The sequence below is a fragment of the Rutilus rutilus genome (genome assembly GCF_951802725.1).
Source record: "Rutilus rutilus genome assembly, chromosome: 16".
In the NCBI taxonomy this organism is placed as follows: Eukaryota; Metazoa; Chordata; class Actinopteri; order Cypriniformes; family Leuciscidae; genus Rutilus; species Rutilus rutilus.
In genome coordinates, this window is record NC_140224.1 from 474474 (window position 1) to 493858 (window position 19385).

General features: G+C 41.1%; 1 protein-coding gene across 5 annotated transcripts in view; it reads left to right on the forward strand.

Moving 5' to 3' along the window:
• Positions 1-19385, forward strand: part of LOC311305950 (shisa family member 6) — an 86574-nt gene that overhangs the window by 47560 nt on the left and 19629 nt on the right. For 2 of the 5 annotated variants that reach the window (XM_084434003.1, XM_084434004.1), the window contains exon 5: positions 19108-19146. The exons of the other annotated variants lie outside the window; for them this stretch is intronic. In XM_084434003.1, the coding sequence (XP_084290129.1) occupies positions 19108-19146 (39 nt within the window). The remainder of the gene's footprint in view (positions 1-19107; positions 19147-19385) is intronic. 5 annotated transcript variants of the gene reach the window in all.

Genomic DNA, 19385 nt, shown 5'->3' on the forward strand with positions numbered 1-19385 from the left:
TTCTTCAGGCAAAAGCCTCTCATTTGTGTGTTTGTCTAGATGTGTTTATTTACAGCGCATAATATCACAATCTTATTATCTTTCATGATCCACTTTCTGGCTTAGATTGCGGCTTTCAAAGCAAATTACCTGCGGTGTCTTGAGGATTATAATTTCATTGATTTTCCCTGTTGCTCTTGGCCTTTGAGCCAAGATTGGCATTATGATTTATTTGAGGAGTGTTGAAGGTGTTGATGTATTTCATGATGACGGTGGTAAACGAGGGTTAGTGTTGCTGGTTTCTCCATCTCAGTGTGTGAAGGTGTTGATGTTGTTCATGATGACGGTGGTAAACGAGGGTTAGTGTTGCTGGTTCCTCCATCTCAGTGTGTGAAGGTGTTGATGTTGTTCATGATGACGGTGGTAAACGAAGGTTAGTGTTTCTGGTTTCTCCATCTCAGTGTGTGAAGGTGTTGATGTTGTTCATGATGACGGTGGTAAACGAGGGTTAGTGTTGCTGGTTTCTCCATCTCAGTGTGTGAAGGTGTTGATGTTGTTCATGATGACGGTGGTAAACGAGGGTTAGTGTTTCTGGTTTCTCCATCTCAGTGTGTGAAGGTGTTGATGTTGTTCATGATGACGGTGGTAAACGAGGGTTAGTGTTTCTGGTTCCTCCATCTCAGTGTGTGAAGGTGATGATGTTGTTCATGATGACGGTGGTAAACGAGGGTTAGTGTTGCTGGTTTCTCCATCTCAGTGTGTGAAGGTGTTGTTCATGATGACGGTGGTAAACGAGGGTTAGTGTTTCTGGTTTCTCCATCTCAGTGTGTGAAGGTGTTGATGTTGTTCATGATGACGGTGGTAAACGAGGGTTAGTGTTTCTGGTTTCTCCATCTCAGTGTGTGAAGGTGTTGATGTTGTTCATGATGACGGTGGTAAACGAGGGTTAGTGTTGCTGGTTTCTCCATCTCAGTGTGTGAAGGTGTTGATGTTGTTCATGATGACGGTGGTAAACGAGGGTTAGTGTTTCTGGTTTCTCCATCTCAGTGTGTGAAGGTGTTGATGTTGTTCATGATGACGGTGGTAAACGAGGGTTAGTGTTTCTGGTTCCTCCATCTCAGTGTGTGAAGGTGATGATGTTGTTCATGATGACGGTGGTAAACGAGGGTTAGTGTTGCTGGTTTCTCCATCTCAGTGTGTGAAGGTGTTGATGTTGTTCATGATGACGGTGGTAAACGAGGGTTAGTGTTTCTGGTTTCTCCATCTCAGTGTGTGAAGGTGTTGATGTTGTTCATGATGACGGTGGTAAACGAGGGTTAGTGTTGCTGGTTTCTCCATCTCAGTGTGTGAAGGTGTTGATGTTGTTCACGATGACGGTGGTAAACGAGGGTTAGTGTTGCTGGTTTCTCCATCTCAGTGTGTGAAGGTGTTGATGTTGTTCATGATGACGGTGGTAAACGAGGGTTAGTGTTTCTGGTTTCTCCATCTCAGTGTGTGAAGGTGTTGATGTTGTTCACGATGACGGTGGTAAACGAGGGTTAGTGTTTCTGGTTTCTCCATCTCAGTGTGTGAAGGTGTTGATGTTGTTCATGATGACGGTGGTAAACGAGGGTTAGTGTTTCTGGTTTCTCCATCTCAGTGTGTGAAGGTGTTGATGTTGTTCATGATGACGGTGGTAAACGAGGGTTAGTGTTTCTGGTTTCTCCATCTCAGTGTGTGAAGGTGTTGATGTTGTTCACGATGACGGTGGTAAACGAGGGTTAGTGTTGCTGGTTTCTCCATCTCAGTGTGTGAAGGTGTTGATGTTGTTCATGATGACGGTGGTAAACGAGGGTTAGTGTTTCTGGTTTCTCCATCTCAGTGTGTGAAGGTGTTGATGTTGTTCACGATGACGGTGGTAAACGAGGGTTAGTGTTTCTGGTTTCTCCATCTCAGTGTGTGAAGGTGTTGATGTTGTTCATGATGACGGTGGTAAACGAGGGTTAGTGTTTCTGGTTTCTCCATCTCAGTGTGTGAAGGTGTTGATGTTGTTCATGATGACGGTGGTAAACGAGGGTTAGTGTTTCTGGTTTCTCCATCTCAGTGTGTGAAGGTGTTGATGTTGTTCATGATGACGGTGGTAAACGAGGGTTAGTGTTTCTGGTTTCTCCATCTCAGTGTGTGAAGGTGTTGATGTTGTTCATGATGACGGTGGTAAACGAGGGTTAGTGTTTCTGGTTTCTCCATCTCAGTGTGTGAAGGTGTTGATGTTGTTCACGATGACGGTGGTAAACGAGGGTTAGTGTTTCTGGTTTCTCCATCTCAGTGTGTGAAGGTGTTGATGTTGTTCACGATGACGGTGGTAAACGAGGGTTAGTGTTTCTGGTTTCTCCATCTCAGTGTGTGAAGGTGTTGATGTTGTTCACGATGACGGTGGTAAACGAGGGTTAGTGTTTCTGGTTTCTCCATCTCAGTGTGTGAAGGTGTTGATGTTGTTCATGATGACGGTGGTAAACGAGGGTTAGTGTTTCTGGTTCCTCCATCTCAGTGTGTGAAGGTGATGATGTTGTTCATGATGACGGTGGTAAACGAGGGTTAGTGTTGCTGGTTTCTCCATCTCAGTGTGTGAAGGTGTTGATGTTGTTCACGATGACGGCGGTAAACGAGGGTTAGTGTTTCTGGTTTCTCCGTCTCAGTGTGTGAAGGTGATGATGTTGTTCACGATGACGGTGGTAAACGAGGGTTAGTGTTGCTGGTTTCTCCGTCTCAGTGTGTGAAGGTGTTGATGTTGTTCATGATGACGGTGGTAAACGAGGGTTAGTGTTGCTGGTTTCTCCGTCTCAGTGTGTGAAGGTGATGATGTTGTTCATGATGACGGTGGTAAACGAGGGTTAGTGTTTCTGGTTCCTCCGTCTCAGTGTGTGAAGGTGTTGATGTTGTTCACGATGACGGCGGTAAACGAGGGTTAGTGTTTCTGGTTTCTCCGTCTCAGTGTGTGAAGGTGTTGATGTTGTTCACGATGACGGCGGTAAACGAGGGTTAGTGTTTCTGGTTTCTCCATCTCAGTGTGTGAAGGTGTTGATGTTGTTCACGATGACGGCGGTAAACGAGGGTTAGTGTTTCTGGTTTCTCCATCTCAGTGTGTGAAGGTGTTGATGTATTTCATGATGACGGTGGTAAACGAGGGTTAGTGTTTCTGGTTTCTCCATCTCAGTGTGTGAAGGTGTTGATGTTGTTCATGATGACGGTGGTAAACGAGGGTTAGTGTTTCTGGTTTCTCCATCTCAGTGTGTGAAGGTGTTGATGTTGTTCACGATGACGGTGGTAAACGAGGGTTAGTGTTTCTGGTTCCTCCATCTCAGTGTGTGAAGGTGTTGATGTTGTTCATGATGACGGTGGTAAACGAGGGTTAGTGTTTCTGGTTCCTCCATCTCAGTGTGTGAAGGTGTTGATGTTGTTCACGATGACGGTGGTAAACGAGGGTTAGTGTTTCTGGTTTCTCCATCTCAGTGTGTGAAGGTGTTGATGTATTTCATGATGACGGTGGTAAACGAGGGTTAGTGTTGCTGGTTTCTCCATCTCAGTGTGTGAAGGTGTTGATGTTGTTCATGATGACGGTGGTAAACGAGGGTTAGTGTTTCTGGTTTCTCCATCTCAGTGTGTGAAGGTGATGATGTTGTTCATGATGACGGTGGTAAACGAGGGTTAGTGTTGCTGGTTCCTCCATCTCAGTGTGTGAAGGTGATGATGTTGTTCATGATGACGGTGGTAAACGAGGGTTAGTGTTTCTGGTTTCTCCATCTCAGTGTGTGAAGGTGTTGATGTTGTTCATGATGACGGTGGTAAACGAGGGTTAGTGTTTCTGGTTCCTCCATCTCAGTGTGTGAAGGTGTTGATGTTGTTCACGATGACGGTGGTAAACGAGGGTTAGTGTTTCTGGTTTCTCCATCTCAGTGTGTGAAGGTGTTGATGTTGTTCATGATGATGGTGGTAAACGAGGGTTAGTGTTTCTGGTTCCTCCATCTCAGTGTGTGAAGGTGTTGATGTTGTTCACGATGACGGTGGTAAACGAGGGTTAGTGTTTCTGGTTTCTTTCTCCATCTCAGTGTGTGAAGGTGTTGATGTTGTTCACGATGACGGTGGTAAACGAGGGTTAGTGTTTCTGGTTTCTCCATCTCAGTGTGTGAAGGTGTTGATGTTGTTCACAATGACGGTGGTAAACGAGGGTTAGTGTTTCTGGTTCCTCCATCTCAGTGTGTGAAGGTGTTGATGTTGTTCACAATGACGGTGGTAAACGAGGGTTAGTGTTTCTGGTTTCTCCATCTCAGTGTGTGAAGGTGTTGATGTTGTTCATGATGACGGTGGTAAACGAGGGTTAGTGTTTCTGGTTTCTCCATCTCAGTGTGTGAAGGTGATGATGTTGTTCATGATGACGGTGGTAAACGAGGGTTAGTGTTGCTGGTTCCTCCATCTCAGTGTGTGAAGGTGATGATGTTGTTCATGATGACGGTGGTAAACGAGGGTTAGTGTTTCTGGTTTCTCCATCTCAGTGTGTGAAGGTGTTGATGTTGTTCATGATGACGGTGGTAAACGAGGGTTAGTGTTTCTGGTTCCTCCATCTCAGTGTGTGAAGGTGTTGATGTTGTTCATGATGACGGTGGTAAACGAGGGTTAGTGTTTCTGGTTTCTCCATCTCAGTGTGTGAAGGTGTTGTTCATGATGACGGTGGTAAACGAGGGTTAGTGTTTCTGGTTTCTCCATCTCAGTGTGTGGTAAACGAGGGTTAGTGTTTCTGGTTTCTCCATCTCAGTGTGTGAAGGTGATGATGTTGTTCATGATGACGGTGGTAAACGAGGGTTAGTGTTTCTGGTTTCTCCATCTCAGTGTGTGAAGGTAATGATGTTGTTCATGATGACGGTGGTAAACGAGGGTTAGTGTTTCTGGTTTCTCCATCTCAGTGTGTGAAGGTGTTGATGTTGTTCACAATGACGGTGGTAAACGAGGGTTAGTGTTTCTGGTTTCTCCATCTCAGTGTGTGAAGGTGATGATGTTGTTCACGATGACGGTGGTAAACGAGGGTTAGTGTTTCTGGTTCCTCCATCTCAGTGTGTGAAGGTGTTGATGTTGTTCACGATGACGGTGGTAAACGAGGGTTAGTGTTTCTGGTTTCTCCATCTCAGTGTGTGAAGGTGTTGATGTTGTTCATGATGACGGTGGTAAACGAGGGTTAGTGTTTCTGGTTTCTTTCTCCATCTCAGTGTGTGAAGGTGTTGATGTTGTTCATGATGACGGTGGTAAACGAGGGTTAGTGTTTCTGGTTTCTTTCTCCATCTCAGTGTGTGAAGGTGTTGATGTTGTTCACGATGACGGTGGTAAACGAGGGTTAGTGTTTCTGGTTTCTCCATCTCAGTGTGTGAAGGTGTTGATGTTGTTCATGATGATGGTGGTAAACGAGGGTTAGTGTTTCTGGTTCCTCCATCTCAGTGTGTGAAGGTGTTGATGTTGTTCACGATGACGGTGGTAAACGAGGGTTAGTGTTTCTGGTTTCTTTCTCCATCTCAGTGTGTGAAGGTGTTGATGTTGTTCACGATGACGGTGGTAAACGAGGGTTAGTGTTTCTGGTTTCTCCATCTCAGTGTGTGAAGGTGTTGATGTTGTTCACAATGACGGTGGTAAACGAGGGTTAGTGTTTCTGGTTCCTCCATCTCAGTGTGTGAAGGTGTTGATGTTGTTCACGATGACGGTGGTAAACGAGGGTTAGTGTTTCTGGTTTCTCCATCTCAGTGTGTGAAGGTGTTGATGTTGTTCACGATGACGGTGGTAAACGAGGGTTAGTGTTTCTGGTTTCTTTCTCCATCTCAGTGTGTGAAGGTGTTGATGTTGTTCACGATGACGGTGGTAAACGAGGGTTAGTGTTTCTGGTTTCTCCATCTCAGTGTGTGAAGGTGTTGATGTTGTTCATGATGATGGTGGTAAACGAGGGTTAGTGTTTCTGGTTCCTCCATCTCAGTGTGTGAAGGTGTTGATGTTGTTCACGATGACGGTGGTAAACGAGGGTTAGTGTTTCTGGTTTCTTTCTCCATCTCAGTGTGTGAAGGTGTTGATGTTGTTCACGATGACGGTGGTAAACGAGGGTTAGTGTTTCTGGTTTCTCCATCTCAGTGTGTGAAGGTGTTGATGTTGTTCACAATGACGGTGGTAAACGAGGGTTAGTGTTTCTGGTTCCTCCATCTCAGTGTGTGAAGGTGTTGATGTTGTTCACAATGACGGTGGTAAACGAGGGTTAGTGTTTCTGGTTTCTTTCTCCATCTCAGTGTGTGAAGGTGTTGATGTTGTTCACGATGACGGTGGTAAACGAGGGTTAGTGTTTCTGGTTTCTCCATCTCAGTGTGTGAAGGTGTTGATGTTGTTCATGATGATGGTGGTAAACGAGGGTTAGTGTTTCTGGTTCCTCCATCTCAGTGTGTGAAGGTGTTGATGTTGTTCACGATGACGGTGGTAAACGAGGGTTAGTGTTTCTGGTTTCTCCATCTCAGTGTGTGAAGGTGTTGATGTTGTTCATGATGATGGTGGTAAACGAGGGTTAGTGTTTCTGGTTCCTCCATCTCAGTGTGTGAAGGTGTTGATGTTGTTCACGATGACGGTGGTAAACGAGGGTTAGTGTTTCTGGTTTCTTTCTCCATCTCAGTGTGTGAAGGTGTTGATGTTGTTCACGATGACGGTGGTAAACGAGGGTTAGTGTTTCTGGTTTCTCCATCTCAGTGTGTGAAGGTGTTGATGTTGTTCACAATGACGGTGGTAAACGAGGGTTAGTGTTTCTGGTTTCTCCATCTCAGTGTGTGAAGGTGTTGATGTTGTTCACAATGACGGTGGTAAACGAGGGTTAGTGTTTCTGGTTCCTCCATCTCAGTGTGTGAAGGTGTTGATGTTGTTCACAATGACGGTGGTAAACGAGGGTTAGTGTTTCTGGTTTCTCCATCTCAGTGTGTGAAGGTGTTGATGTTGTTCACGATGACGGTGGTAAACGAGGGTTAGTGTTTCTGGTTCCTCCATCTCAGTGTGTGAAGGTGTTGATGTTCGTTGTGACTTTAACTGTACTTTAATTTTAAAAACCTTTTATTAGCTTCATGCATCCTTTTTTATCAACACTTGAATGTCGGTAAGTTTCCTAAAGAAAGGCAGCATTTTAAACAAAATAGTTGAGAAAATCACATTTTTGTCAAAGACTACGCCTTGATCAGATTCAGAACGATGATCAAACACAGATGGAGTAAATCGAGTCCGACACCCCCACAGCTTCAGTCGTTTTCTCTTAATGGGTTACGCTTCATTTGGAAACATTAAGCAGTTTTGATTTACAAGCTGTTTAATGTTTGATGATCACATTATTTTACATTTGAGTGAGCAATCTTCTATCACTTGTTTCAGCTTCTTCTTCTCCTGTGTTTTGATCCGGAGATTCTGTACTAGAAGATGTGTCATAGCGCCCCCTACCGTATACCAGTGAAAACATGGATAGCTGGAAAATTCAGTCAATGTGGGGAAAAGTTGAATTAAAGTAAATTCCTATGTACACCAGTGGACTAGCCTACACAAAAATTCAGATACGCAGAATTAGAAACATATCTGTTTTATATCAATATTTTAATCAATATTTTCAAACAAAGTTTCATAAGACTGTATATGAAAAACAATGTAAAAAAAGTATATTTAATAGGCTACTCGATCAAAAGAGTTAACACAACTACAAACCAAGTATACTTTGAATAATTAAACTTTTAAGTATATCTCGATCAAAAGATTGAGTACAAGTAAAGGCCAAGTACACTTAAGTGTAATTAAGTATATTTTTGAGAAGTATATAAAATGTAGACTGAAAGTATGCTTTCTTCTTTTTAGTTGAAAAGAAGTATACTAATAGAACACTTGAATAAACTTATTTTCCATGCTTATGTTATTTACTCTATAAGCTATTCCACCCGAAAGTTTGTTACTATATAAAGCTGAACATGTTAGTTTATACGACAGTGTGTAATATTATGTTTTTAAAAAAGTATTTAATAAGCTACTCAATCAAAATAGTGAACACAAGTACAAGCCAAGAATACTTAGAATACTCGATCAACAAGTAGAGGCCAAATATACTTAGACTTTTCTGTCAGTATAAGTCAAGTATACTTAAGTGGAATTTGAAGTATATTTCTGAGAAGTATATAAAAAGTAGACTGAAAGTATACTTTCTTATTTTTTAGTTTAAAAGAAGTATACTAATAGCACACTTGAATAAAGTTCTTTTTCGTAAGGGTCAATATGAGCCTTAAAATACACTGGGGGCGATTTTGCCAAACCGTTGCAGCTTTCTGTTTTGAAAAGTGCCACAGTACATCTTATCATTACTCTTTCAGTTAAAACAGCTTGTTGATGGAGTTTGTTTACTCTAGTTTTCTTCATGTTTTCCATATTTTTTGGTAAAGAAGCTAAATGAAAGATTTTCCTACTTCTGACTCACATTCTTCATGAACAATAAGCTAGACCATTTAAAGAGTGAAAGCATGTTTATATATTTAACTTTATGAGTCATAATTACAATGAAAGAGTCCAAATGTTGTGCAATTTATTTTTTAATTTTCCCTCTCAGAGTAGCTGTTCTATTCATGGCTGTTTAAGCCTTCATTGCCTGAGCTCTATTGTCATGGTTTGGCTGTTTTCATTGTTTTCATTATCTAAATTATTGCTTTAACTTCCTCTGCTGCTTCCTGTCTCATCAGTGACTCCCAGGCTCTTGCGTAAGAGTTTGTGTGTGTGTGTGTGTGTGTGTGTGTATGAGTGTGTGTTTACAGGAACGTAAGGGTGTATGTAAAAGTGTGTGAGTGTTTCTCAGCAGTTGTTTCTCATCGCACTCATAATCAGTGTGTAAATGAAGCAGCAGCCGCACTGAAAACTTCATTTCCCACATTGTGTAGAATTTAGTCGCTTCCTCTTCATTCCAATCAGAATCTCATTTCAGGCCGATTCAGGAATGTCTGTGTTTTGCCCTGGTTAATACGGTGTGTGAGCTCAAACCTCACACACAGCAGCAGAAAACAGGCGATCAGAGCGACTGAAGGAGGGATGGAAGTGTAGAACTGTAGAAGTGTAGAAGTGTAGAACTGTAGAACTGTAGAACTATAGAAGTGTGGAAGTCAGAAGTCTAGAAGTGTAGAAGTGTAGAAGTGTAGAAGTGTAGAACTGTAGAAGTTTAGAACTGTAGAACTGTAGAAGTCTAGAAGTGTAGAAGTCTAGAACTGTAGAAGTCTAGAAGTGTAGAAGTCTAGAACTGTAGAAGTGTAGAAGTGTAGAAGTGTAGAAGTGTAGAACTGTAGAAGTGTAGAAGAGTAGAAGTGTAGAAGTCTAGAAGTGTAGAAGTGTAGAAGTGTAGAAGTGTAGAACTGTAGAAGTGTAGAACTGTAGAAGTGTAGAACTGTAGAAGTGTAGAAGTGTAGAAGTAAGTGTAGAACTGTAGAACTGTAGAAGTGTAGAAGTCTAGAACTGTAGAAGTGTAGAAGTGTAGAAGTGTAGAACTGTAGAAGTGTAGAAGTGTAGAACTGTAGAAGTGTAGAAGTGTAGAAGTGTAGAACTGTAGAAGTCTAGAACTGTAGAAGTGTAGAAGTGTAGAAGTGTAGAAGTCTAGAAGTGTAGAAGTGTAGAAGTGTAGAACTGTAGAAGTGTAGAAGTGTAGAAGTGTAGAACTGTAGAAGTCTAGAACTGTAGAAGTGTAGAAGTGTAGAAGTGTAGAACTGTAGAAGTGTAGAACTGTAGAAGTGTAGAAGTGTAGAACTGTAGAACTGTAGAAGTGTAGAACTGTAGAAGTGTAGAAGTGTAGAAGTGTAGAAGTCTAGAAGTCTAGAACTGTAGAAGTCTAGAAGTCTAGAACTGTAGAAGTCTAGAAGTGTAGAAGTCTAGAACTGTAGAAGTGTAGAACTGTAGAAGTCTAGAACTGTAGAAGTGTAGAACTGTAGAACTGTAGAACTGTAGAAGTGTAGAACTGTAGAAGTGTAGAAGTGTAGAACTGTAGAACTGTAGAAGTGTAGAAGTCTAGAAGTCTAGAAGTCTAGAACTGTAGAAGTGTAGAAGTCTAGAACTGTAGAAGTCTAGAACTGTAGAAGTGTAGAACTGTAGAAGTCTAGAACTGTAGAAGTGTAGAAGTGTAGAAGTGTAGAAGTGTAGAACTGTAGAAGTCTAGAACTGTAGAACTGTAGAAGTCTAGAACTGTAGAAGTGTAGAAGTGTAGAAGTCTAGAACTGTAGAAGTGTAGAAGTGTAGAAGTGTAGAACTGTAGAAGTGTAGAACTGTAGAAGTCTAGAACTGTAGAAGTGTAGAACTGTAGAAGTGTAGAAGTGTAGAAGTGTAGAAGTGTAGAACTGTAGAAGTGTAGAAGTCTAGAAGTCTAGAACTGTAGAAGTCTAGAAGTCTAGAAGTGTAGAACTGTAGAAGTCTAGAACTGTAGAAGTGTAGAACTGTAGAAGTCTAGAACTGTAGAAGTCTAGAACTGTAGAAGTGTAGAAGTGTAGAACTGTAGAACTGTAGAAGTGTAGAAGTCTAGAACTGTAGAAGTGTAGAAGTCTAGAACTGTAGAACTGTAGAAGTCTAGAACTGTAGAAGTGTAGAACTGTAGAAGTCTAGAAGTCTAGAACTGTAGAAGTGTAGAAGTCTAGAAGTCTAGAACTGTAGAAGTGTAGAAGTGTAGAACTGTAGAACTGTAGAAGTCTAGAACTGTAGAAGTGTAGAACTGTAGAAGTCTAGAACTGTAGAAGTGTAGAAGTGTAGAAGTGTAGAAGTGTAGAAGTCTAGAACTGTAGAAGTGTAGAAGTGTAGAAGTCTAGAACTGTAGAAGTGTAGAAGTGTAGAAGTCTAGAACTGTAGAAGTGTAGAAGTGTAGAAGTGTAGAAGTCTAGAACTGTAGAACTGTAGAACTGTAGAAGTGTAGAAGTGTAGAAGTCTAGAACTGTAGAACTGTAGAAGTGTAGAACTGTAGAAGTGTAGAAGTCTAGAACTGTAGAAGTGTAGAAGTGTAGAACTGTAGAAGTGTAGAAGTGTAGAAGTCTAGAACTGTAGAAGTGTAGAAGTGTAGAACTGTAGAAGTGTAGAAGTGTAGAAGTCTAGAACTGTAGAAGTGTAGAACTGTAGAAGTGTAGAAGTGTAGAAGTGTAGAACTGTAGAAGTGTAGAAGTGTAGAACTGTAGAAGTGTAGAAGTGTAGAAGTCTAGAACTGTAGAAGTGTAGAAGTGTAGAACTGTAGAAGTGTAGAAGTGTAGAAGTCTAGAACTGTAGAAGTGTAGAAGTGTAGAACTGTAGAAGTGTAGAAGTGTAGAAGTCTAGAACTGTAGAAGTGTAGAAGTGTAGAACTGTAGAAGTGTAGAAGTTGCTGTCAAGATTTTAATTTGATTTTCCCTTCTATTATAGAAACAAACTCTTATTCATGAACTCGTTCCTCTCGATGCGACATCTCGTCCCTAAATCTCTGAGACAGATGATAATTAAATTTGTGATTTTGGATTTAAGTTTTTAATGTGGTACACACTCAATATTACACAAAGAAAGAAGAGTTTCTCTGTTTCGCTTGACAACAGCTCCCAGATCAGGGAAAAGAGGAACGTCAGGGCATTTTCCTCAAGCAAAGGCACACTCATATTTCAATGACATGCTCGTCTCCTAACTGGTCATGTGTTTGGACAGCTCAGATATGATGTTCACATGTCATGAGGTTTTCTGAGTGCTTCTTCATTAGACGTACAGCAGGTATAAATCACAGGAATGACTTTCATGATCAGAAGAATCGTTTCATCCCGCCTCCCACGGCTCTCTCCTCTATAATGAGCAAAGCCTCGGATTCCGGGAATTAGAAACACTTCTGTACATTTGATCGAGGAAAGCGCTGATCTCACATTATGCTGAGTTTATTTCTCTCTTCCCGTCTTCTCCACTTCTGTCTCTCTGTTTCTGCCGAAGGATTTTTCCATCAAGTCGGATCCGCTTTATTTCTATAGATTATAGGAGATTGTGTTTGATGTTCACAGGAAAATAATGATAATGATGTAACCAGAGTTCAGTTCTGCTGGAAAGACAATCGTGTCTCTGTTATCTCTGTCACCTACAACAAAAGTGCAGGATATTATACAATATTTATTACACATGGGTCACGGTAATACCGTAGTATTTGTTGAATTTCTTTGAAGTACCATGTAAATATTATGGCATAGCTGTCAACATTGAATATTGAAAATAAGGGAGATTTCCCGGAATCCATCCCCAAAATAAGTTTTTTTTTATTTCGTATTTTTATTTGTAATATTTGGTCAGCTTCAGACAAGGTTCCCCACGAATGATGATAAAGATGTTGTGTGCCTAGCTGACTCACTCGCGCGCTTGTGTTTTTCCCTCCATGACCAACACTGAAATTACAACGACAAATTTTGCAGTAGGCATAACATGGCTGCTTGTCAGGTAGTGGAAGGTGGTCTCCCATTTACTCAAATATCGGCAGAATGTCCTCGGTTTTGGTTGGTGGTTAATTGGGTGATTTTGGCCATCGGCGTCCTGATCCATCATCGCACATCACACTCATCTACTCTACTCTCCTTGAAGTTCACTTCCCGCTACTTTTTCCCTCTTCCTCCCGCCGCCGCTGCAACTGTCTTCTTCTTCTTCGATAGTAGCCTAAGCTACTGTCTGTATACTGCCACCTGCTTTTCTGGAGGTCTAGCAACCCAAGTGCAAGCCACTACACAGACACAGATAGTTGCGTGTTCTGAGTTAACACAATCAGAGCGTAAAAATACGGGATATTTTACGGGAAAATACTAAAACGGGAAGACAGCGGGAAAAGAGCTCAAATACGTGAGAAACCCGGAAAAAACGGGAGGGTTGACAGCTATGTATTATGGCACAGTATATGACGAATCATTGTGTAACACCAGGTCCACAGAAGATGAAGACAAGGATGAGACAACACACGATTTAATATAATATTAAGAACAAACAGCCAACACGCGAGAGGAGTGCGGATGAGGGAACAACTCAAGAAGAACACAAACGAGGATAATTGATCACACACAGCTGACACATATGGACTAATGATAACGGTAACCAAGGAGACAAACGAGTAGTGGGAAATGAAAACTGAACACACTGAACATACTGTGATACACTGGTGATAACACAGTACTTTTGGTTTTGTTTTGTAGTTCCTAATGATGTACTCCTCTACAGTTATTATTATTATTGCATTTATTCTTGGATTTATGTTGGTTATACTTTAATTCCGATGGTAAACTTTAGTCATTCTACTAACTGTAACTGTGCAGCTGCATGTCGGTTCGGGAATAAGTAACTTACCGTCAGCAGAATTAACTTTATGTTTGATTATTATGTCTTTTTATTATTATTTATTTAGTATTGTAATAATGGTTTTATTTGTTATTTTGATTTATACTATTTTCCATGTTCTATGTGATACGCTGATGAGATTTGGGGGAACATTTGGATTTTTGGAACAAAAGGTGCAAAGCAAAGGCCCCACTCATGGAAAGTAGCTTCAATCTCCATATGTTTTCATTCAGAATACAGATGAACGAGGCGAGTTTGCTGGTGAAGCGTTTCTTTCAGATCGTCACACTCTCTTGACATGCACATATTCATTAAAAAGGGAAAACATTTCGGCAAACAAAATCTACATAGTTCATATATCAGATCTGCACTAGACTCAGAATACATCAGCAAACGAGCCCAATTAAAGGGCTGTGTTCATTATGCCGAAGGATCAGGCCCGATTCACGCTGAGCTCTCCCGACCACACGGAATCATCACAACACAAGCTCCTGTTTACTTCCTGAAGGCTGGAGACTATGGAATGCCAAAGCTGACTTTATTATAAAGAAATAAATACATAAATAAATATACGAAGAAATGGAAAAAAGCAAAAATACATGAATAAATACATAAATAAATATACAAAGAAATGGAAAAAAGTACAAATAAATGAGTATTTATACTTTTATTTCCTTATTTATGTATAATTGTATTTTTTCACACATTTATTTATTTATTTATTTATTTCTACATTTATTTATTTCCACTTTTATTTATTTCCACATTTATTTATTTCTACATTTATTTATTTCTACATTTCTTTGTCCGTATGCTAATGAGGGGGGCGTGTTTTACCTCAGACATCAGCAATCGAGCTCAGAGTGGCAGTGCTGAAGCTTTGAGGCCACAGTGACACCTTGTGGTGTGACCAAACGAAACTAACTGAGTAGTTTATCGATTAATATTAAGAACTTGACAAATATGATGATGTATACCTATTTAATAAGGTTTGGGGGGAAAAACACCCCTGGAAATCAGTTTATAGGGGGAAATATCACCACGACCATGGGCACGACAGGTGCTGTTTGAATGGGCATGATGATGCTTCTGTGCTCCTGCATGGCGTGAGATGCGTGGCTCACTAGCTGCGTTTACATGAGCCCCTTTTGTTTGATTTAAGAATAATTCCAAATTGATGACTTGTGATTAATCAGTATCTAAGAGCAGCATCTATGAAATATGGGTTGTGTTTTAAGCATTTGAATTGTCACCTGTTATGCATACGTTAGGAAACGCGAATGTAAACTGTGTATTGAGTCGTGTTTCAAACTCATTGATCAATATGCTTGCGTAGGAGTCAGTGAAATGTGCGCTGGTTTCTCTCCGCGTTCTGCGTCTCATCGACAATAAACGCAAGCTAAACGCAAGCTCTCATCAGCCCTATCCACCGCATTTACATTGTTATTAATAGTGGATACTTTAATGCGCTTCCATGTCCAAGTGTCTGCTATCACACCCGTTGAAGTGCAGGTTCTGTTCATGTGTGCTATGTGTGTTAACCAAGCGGCAACATTCTGATCTGAAAAATGAAGCCTACCCGGAAGTGCGAAAAACTGCAATACATCGAAAATCCGCTAGAGGGAGGTCCCAAAAGGGAGCAAATGTCCATAGCCCCCATGTTAAAATGTCCGTTTTCACAGCATAAATTCATGCTTTTACAAGTTGGTCCCATGGACTTTTATTGTATTTTTCGATAGCTTCCGAGTGCCTGACAACTGTGAGGGGGGTGAATTTTTTTCTAACTTGTTAGTTTAGATCGTATTTAGATATAAAATATATGACAATAAGGGCGTGGTTAACTTTGAGTGACAGCTTGATTGACAGCTGACAAGGCAGCGCCACGGAGAATGACAACAAGAAGCGCCATTTTTTAATACAGTTGACATATAATACTACTGTTTATGTATCATGAAATGTAGTTTTAAGAGTTTTTCAGGCGAGAATGTAGTTGTTTAAAGCTCAAATCTGTGGTTTATTTAAAGATTTATGAAAATTTTATCCAGTTGATCCAGCGATGACCGGGCGCTCGGCGTTCGTGTACCCCGCCTGGAGCAGTCTTTCATCGGCTTGACGTTATGAGGTTTGCCGCCAATGCCGCGGACTCTGGCGTCTCTTTAGTGGTTAAACATGAGATATTGTGTATATCTATATCGTCTTGTGTATATCTAATGGGCGATTTTTGGTCTCGTGAATCTAAATTTTTTTCCCTGGGCAATCGTTTTGGCTGAGGGGAAGTTTCAGAACTTTATAAGCTGTAAAATGTAAAATGTGTACCTTGAATGCAATGTAAGTCGCTTTGGATAAAAGCGTCTGCCAAATGCATAAATGTAAATGTAAATGTAAAATAAGCTATTATAACTTTACCGATGTATAGACTATAGAGCGCTGACTTTGTATGTTTGACTGAATTGTTTGCTTTATTTGTATAGCTTCTTATACCTTTTACGTATACTTTTATAATGGCTAATATTGATAAAACTGAAATTTAACAAAAAGAGACTGGGTTGAGTTTTGTCATTTTAAATTATAATACAACGAAGATGATCTGTAATGTTGTTTACTGTAAAATCTGTTGTTTAGTACAAATGCACATATTGCCTGGACCATAAAATGTGTAATATATTTAAAATGAAAAGAGGCAGGTTTGTGTTTTATATTTTGTTTTTTTCATAAATAGGCAAACGTTATGTGCAGTTGAATATAATCAATATGCATTGCCTGAACCACATTTGTGTGGCTATAATGTTTAAGATTTCTTTAATTGAAAACGAAAAGAGTTCGTATGGTGTTTTATAACATATTTCGTTGCCTAAAATATACACAGAGATAACCGAAGTAGCAGAGCGAGCTGAGTGACGCGCGCTGCGTTAGAAGGTGGGCGGGGTTAGGATTTCCCAAGATTTTCCAAGATGGCGCCGCCCATACCCCCCATAAAAGGCTTCAAACCCGTTCTTCAGAAAGTCTATGGGTGACGTCACAGACGCTTTGTCCATATTTTTTACAGTCTATGGTGTTAACCCTATATAGCCTACCCTACATACAGTTAGGGTGATATTACATGACTTAAAATGTGATATTGTCCGCAACACGTTTCGTTTGGTCACACCACAAGGTGTCACTGTGGCCTCAAAGCTTCAGCACTGCCACTCTGAGCTCGATTGCTGATGTCTGAGGTAAAACACGCCCCCCTCATTAGCATACGGACAAAGAAATGTAGAAATAAATAAATGTAGAAATAAAAAAATGTGTGAAAAAATACAATTATACATAAATAAGGAAATAAAAGTATAAATACTCATTTATTTGTACTTTTTTACATTTCTTTGTATACTTATTTATTTATTTATAATAAAGTCAGCTTTGGCATTCCATAGGGACACTCGATCCGCTGTCCTCTTCATCCTCGTGTCCAGTCAAACGCTGGCTTACCTGATGACAAATAAACCACTTAAAACTGCAAATCACACGGACAGCTTCTCCTCCATTCCACACCGAGGCCCGGATATACCGATCGATTTGATTAGTTAATATGTTAATGGCAGTGTGTGTCTGCGCTGCCGGGATCTTCAATTAATGCGAGTTATTACTCCACCCGAGTGCCTATCACAGCAAGTGTTGGTTTTAGATGCTTAAGACGGCGACGCAGAGACAAAGAAAGCTCATAAATAACAAGCTGTGCTTCTTTAACTGGCTTTGGTCACTGATGCATGTGTTCGTTCACTTGTGTTTGCATCCTCAAAGAGCCGGTGATTGTGCAGGTTTTACTTTTTTAATGGTGATAAAGTCACTCCAGTCATGTTATTCTTTAACAGTTCTCTCCTTCAGGGTGAACAGGCTTTTTACATCAACATGTTTTCTTAAGTGACTGTCCAAGGGAAAAGCCTTGAACTCTCTAAACTGGGTTCAGAATCTGCTCTTCTGTGCCTATAAAGCACAAAGAATCAGAAATGATCAAAATGTTCCAATGATCAGTGAAACAACTGTAATTTCCAAGCCTGGAAAAGTCATGGAAAGCAATAACATTTTAATATTTATGTGAATTGTTTCAGATCTCTGCCTTGTAAACACCGCCTAATTACTGTCATTAACATATAACAGAGCACCAGTCAACGTCCAAATCCTTTGTTTGAGGGAAGATCGTAAAGCCATGTAAACGCGTTGGCCAAAAGACTCGTCTCCATCCAGTTTGACCTCATTGAAATGACCAGCAGAGCTCTTGTAGACCTGTTTACTCATGCTCACAATCTAAATGAGAATCTCTGTGAACATGGACTGCTGTGCTGGAATGAGTGTGAGTGTGTTCGTGGCGCTCGTCTCTCTCCTCTGACAGCGTCTCAATCTCAAACGTGTCAGACAGATCTCAGTCTGTTTGAGGTCAGCTGAAGGGTCTCTTTAACACAACTATAAAAACGGTTAAAATCCCTAAACAATGGGACTCTGTTAAAAGACTCTAAACTCCCAGTCTGCCACCAGTGGGTAAGGAGAACACCCAGGGTCGTAACACTCAGTCGCTAGGACAGCTTTCCCGTTATACACCATATTTGCAATGCAGAAGTATGGCCGAGTCTCCATTCTTATGATGAAAATAAGTTTGGGATTGTGGCTTAGTGTTCTGTGCTCAACAAATCTGGTTTGCAACTTCCCAGTTCCATTAATAAAAACAGACAAAAGGCCCCAAAATAATACCGGAGCAATTAAAGCAGCAGCATTAAGCACTTACATTATCACCAGAATTAGCCTCATATGATGACCAATGCAGAAGGTCAGTGAAAGTGAGCAGAGGATGATGGGGGGAAAAGCTGATATGTGATCAATATTGTGGATGAAAGCGGCACATTACGGTTTGCATCGTTTCATCTTCTTCCTTTCGTGGAGCTTCTCTCTCTCTGTCCCTCGACAGTGACGGTGTTGGTGAAGCTCAAAGCTGTGAAAGAACTCACAAGGTCTTGGATTTAATACATATTAAGCGTAGCGTCAGTTCTCAACGCTAGTCAAGCTCTCATCAGCTGATCCACCTCTCCCTATAGGAATACGACGCCTATCACTGTATTCATATATAAGCTCCCTCAGTATTATCAGCAGCTATCACGTTCTCAGGAGATAATAACCCTCCTCCATCCCCAGCTCCTCCGAGTTCTCGCCCAGAACAGAACCATACCGCCGGACCGGAACAGAACCAGACCGCCGATCCTAACTGCATGCTAACTGTCAATCATATTTGACGATAGTTATGTTGTATGGCCGGATGCGGATAACAATAAGTCCGAAATTGAATTTCTCCACCTCAGATCTGATGCGTCTCACAGTGAATACTGAAGTCAGCGACGATCCTGCCTCTCAGAAATGAAAACCGAACAAAGAGACTGAGAACAATGACAACATTTCACTCATAAACGACCTGCTTTGTATGTGTTGATTTCGGGTAAAAATGTGTGTCCAAAGCGAATGATGTTTGTTACGAATGCACAGTTATTTCTTACTTTTGTTTCCCCCAAAGTTATTCAGTGTTATTCATGTTCACAGCAATAATTGCAGCGCATTTGGAAAGGCATTCATCCGGGTGACGTGTTTCTTTCAGCGATTCTCTCGTGCAAAACAGCATGATGATTCACCCTGTCCTAATGCGTTCGGGCTAAAGCCACAGAACTCGAACTCGGACAGGAATCTGATTATATTGTGTGTGGATGGCGGCTGTGATGACGGGTCACTCACTGTGTTCCTCTGCCTGGTTGTGTCTTCCAGGGGAGAAGCAATGGCCGGTTCGCTCTCAGAGTCACCATGGTAGGAACGCTGCTTGTGTGTGGTTGAGTGTGTTTCTTCCCTCGGCCTCTGCCTGTGTTCGTGCTGGATGTGTGTGTGTGTGTGTGTGTGTGTGTGTGTCTGTGTAAGTCATGTAGCTCTGTGGACGATGGTTGATTAGATGCTTTCTTGCATTCTTCTCCTGCTTCTCCTGCATCCCTGTAGTGTCTTTGTTCCTCTGGATTCCCTGTTCCTCCAGTGCCTTCGCCAGACAGAGGAGC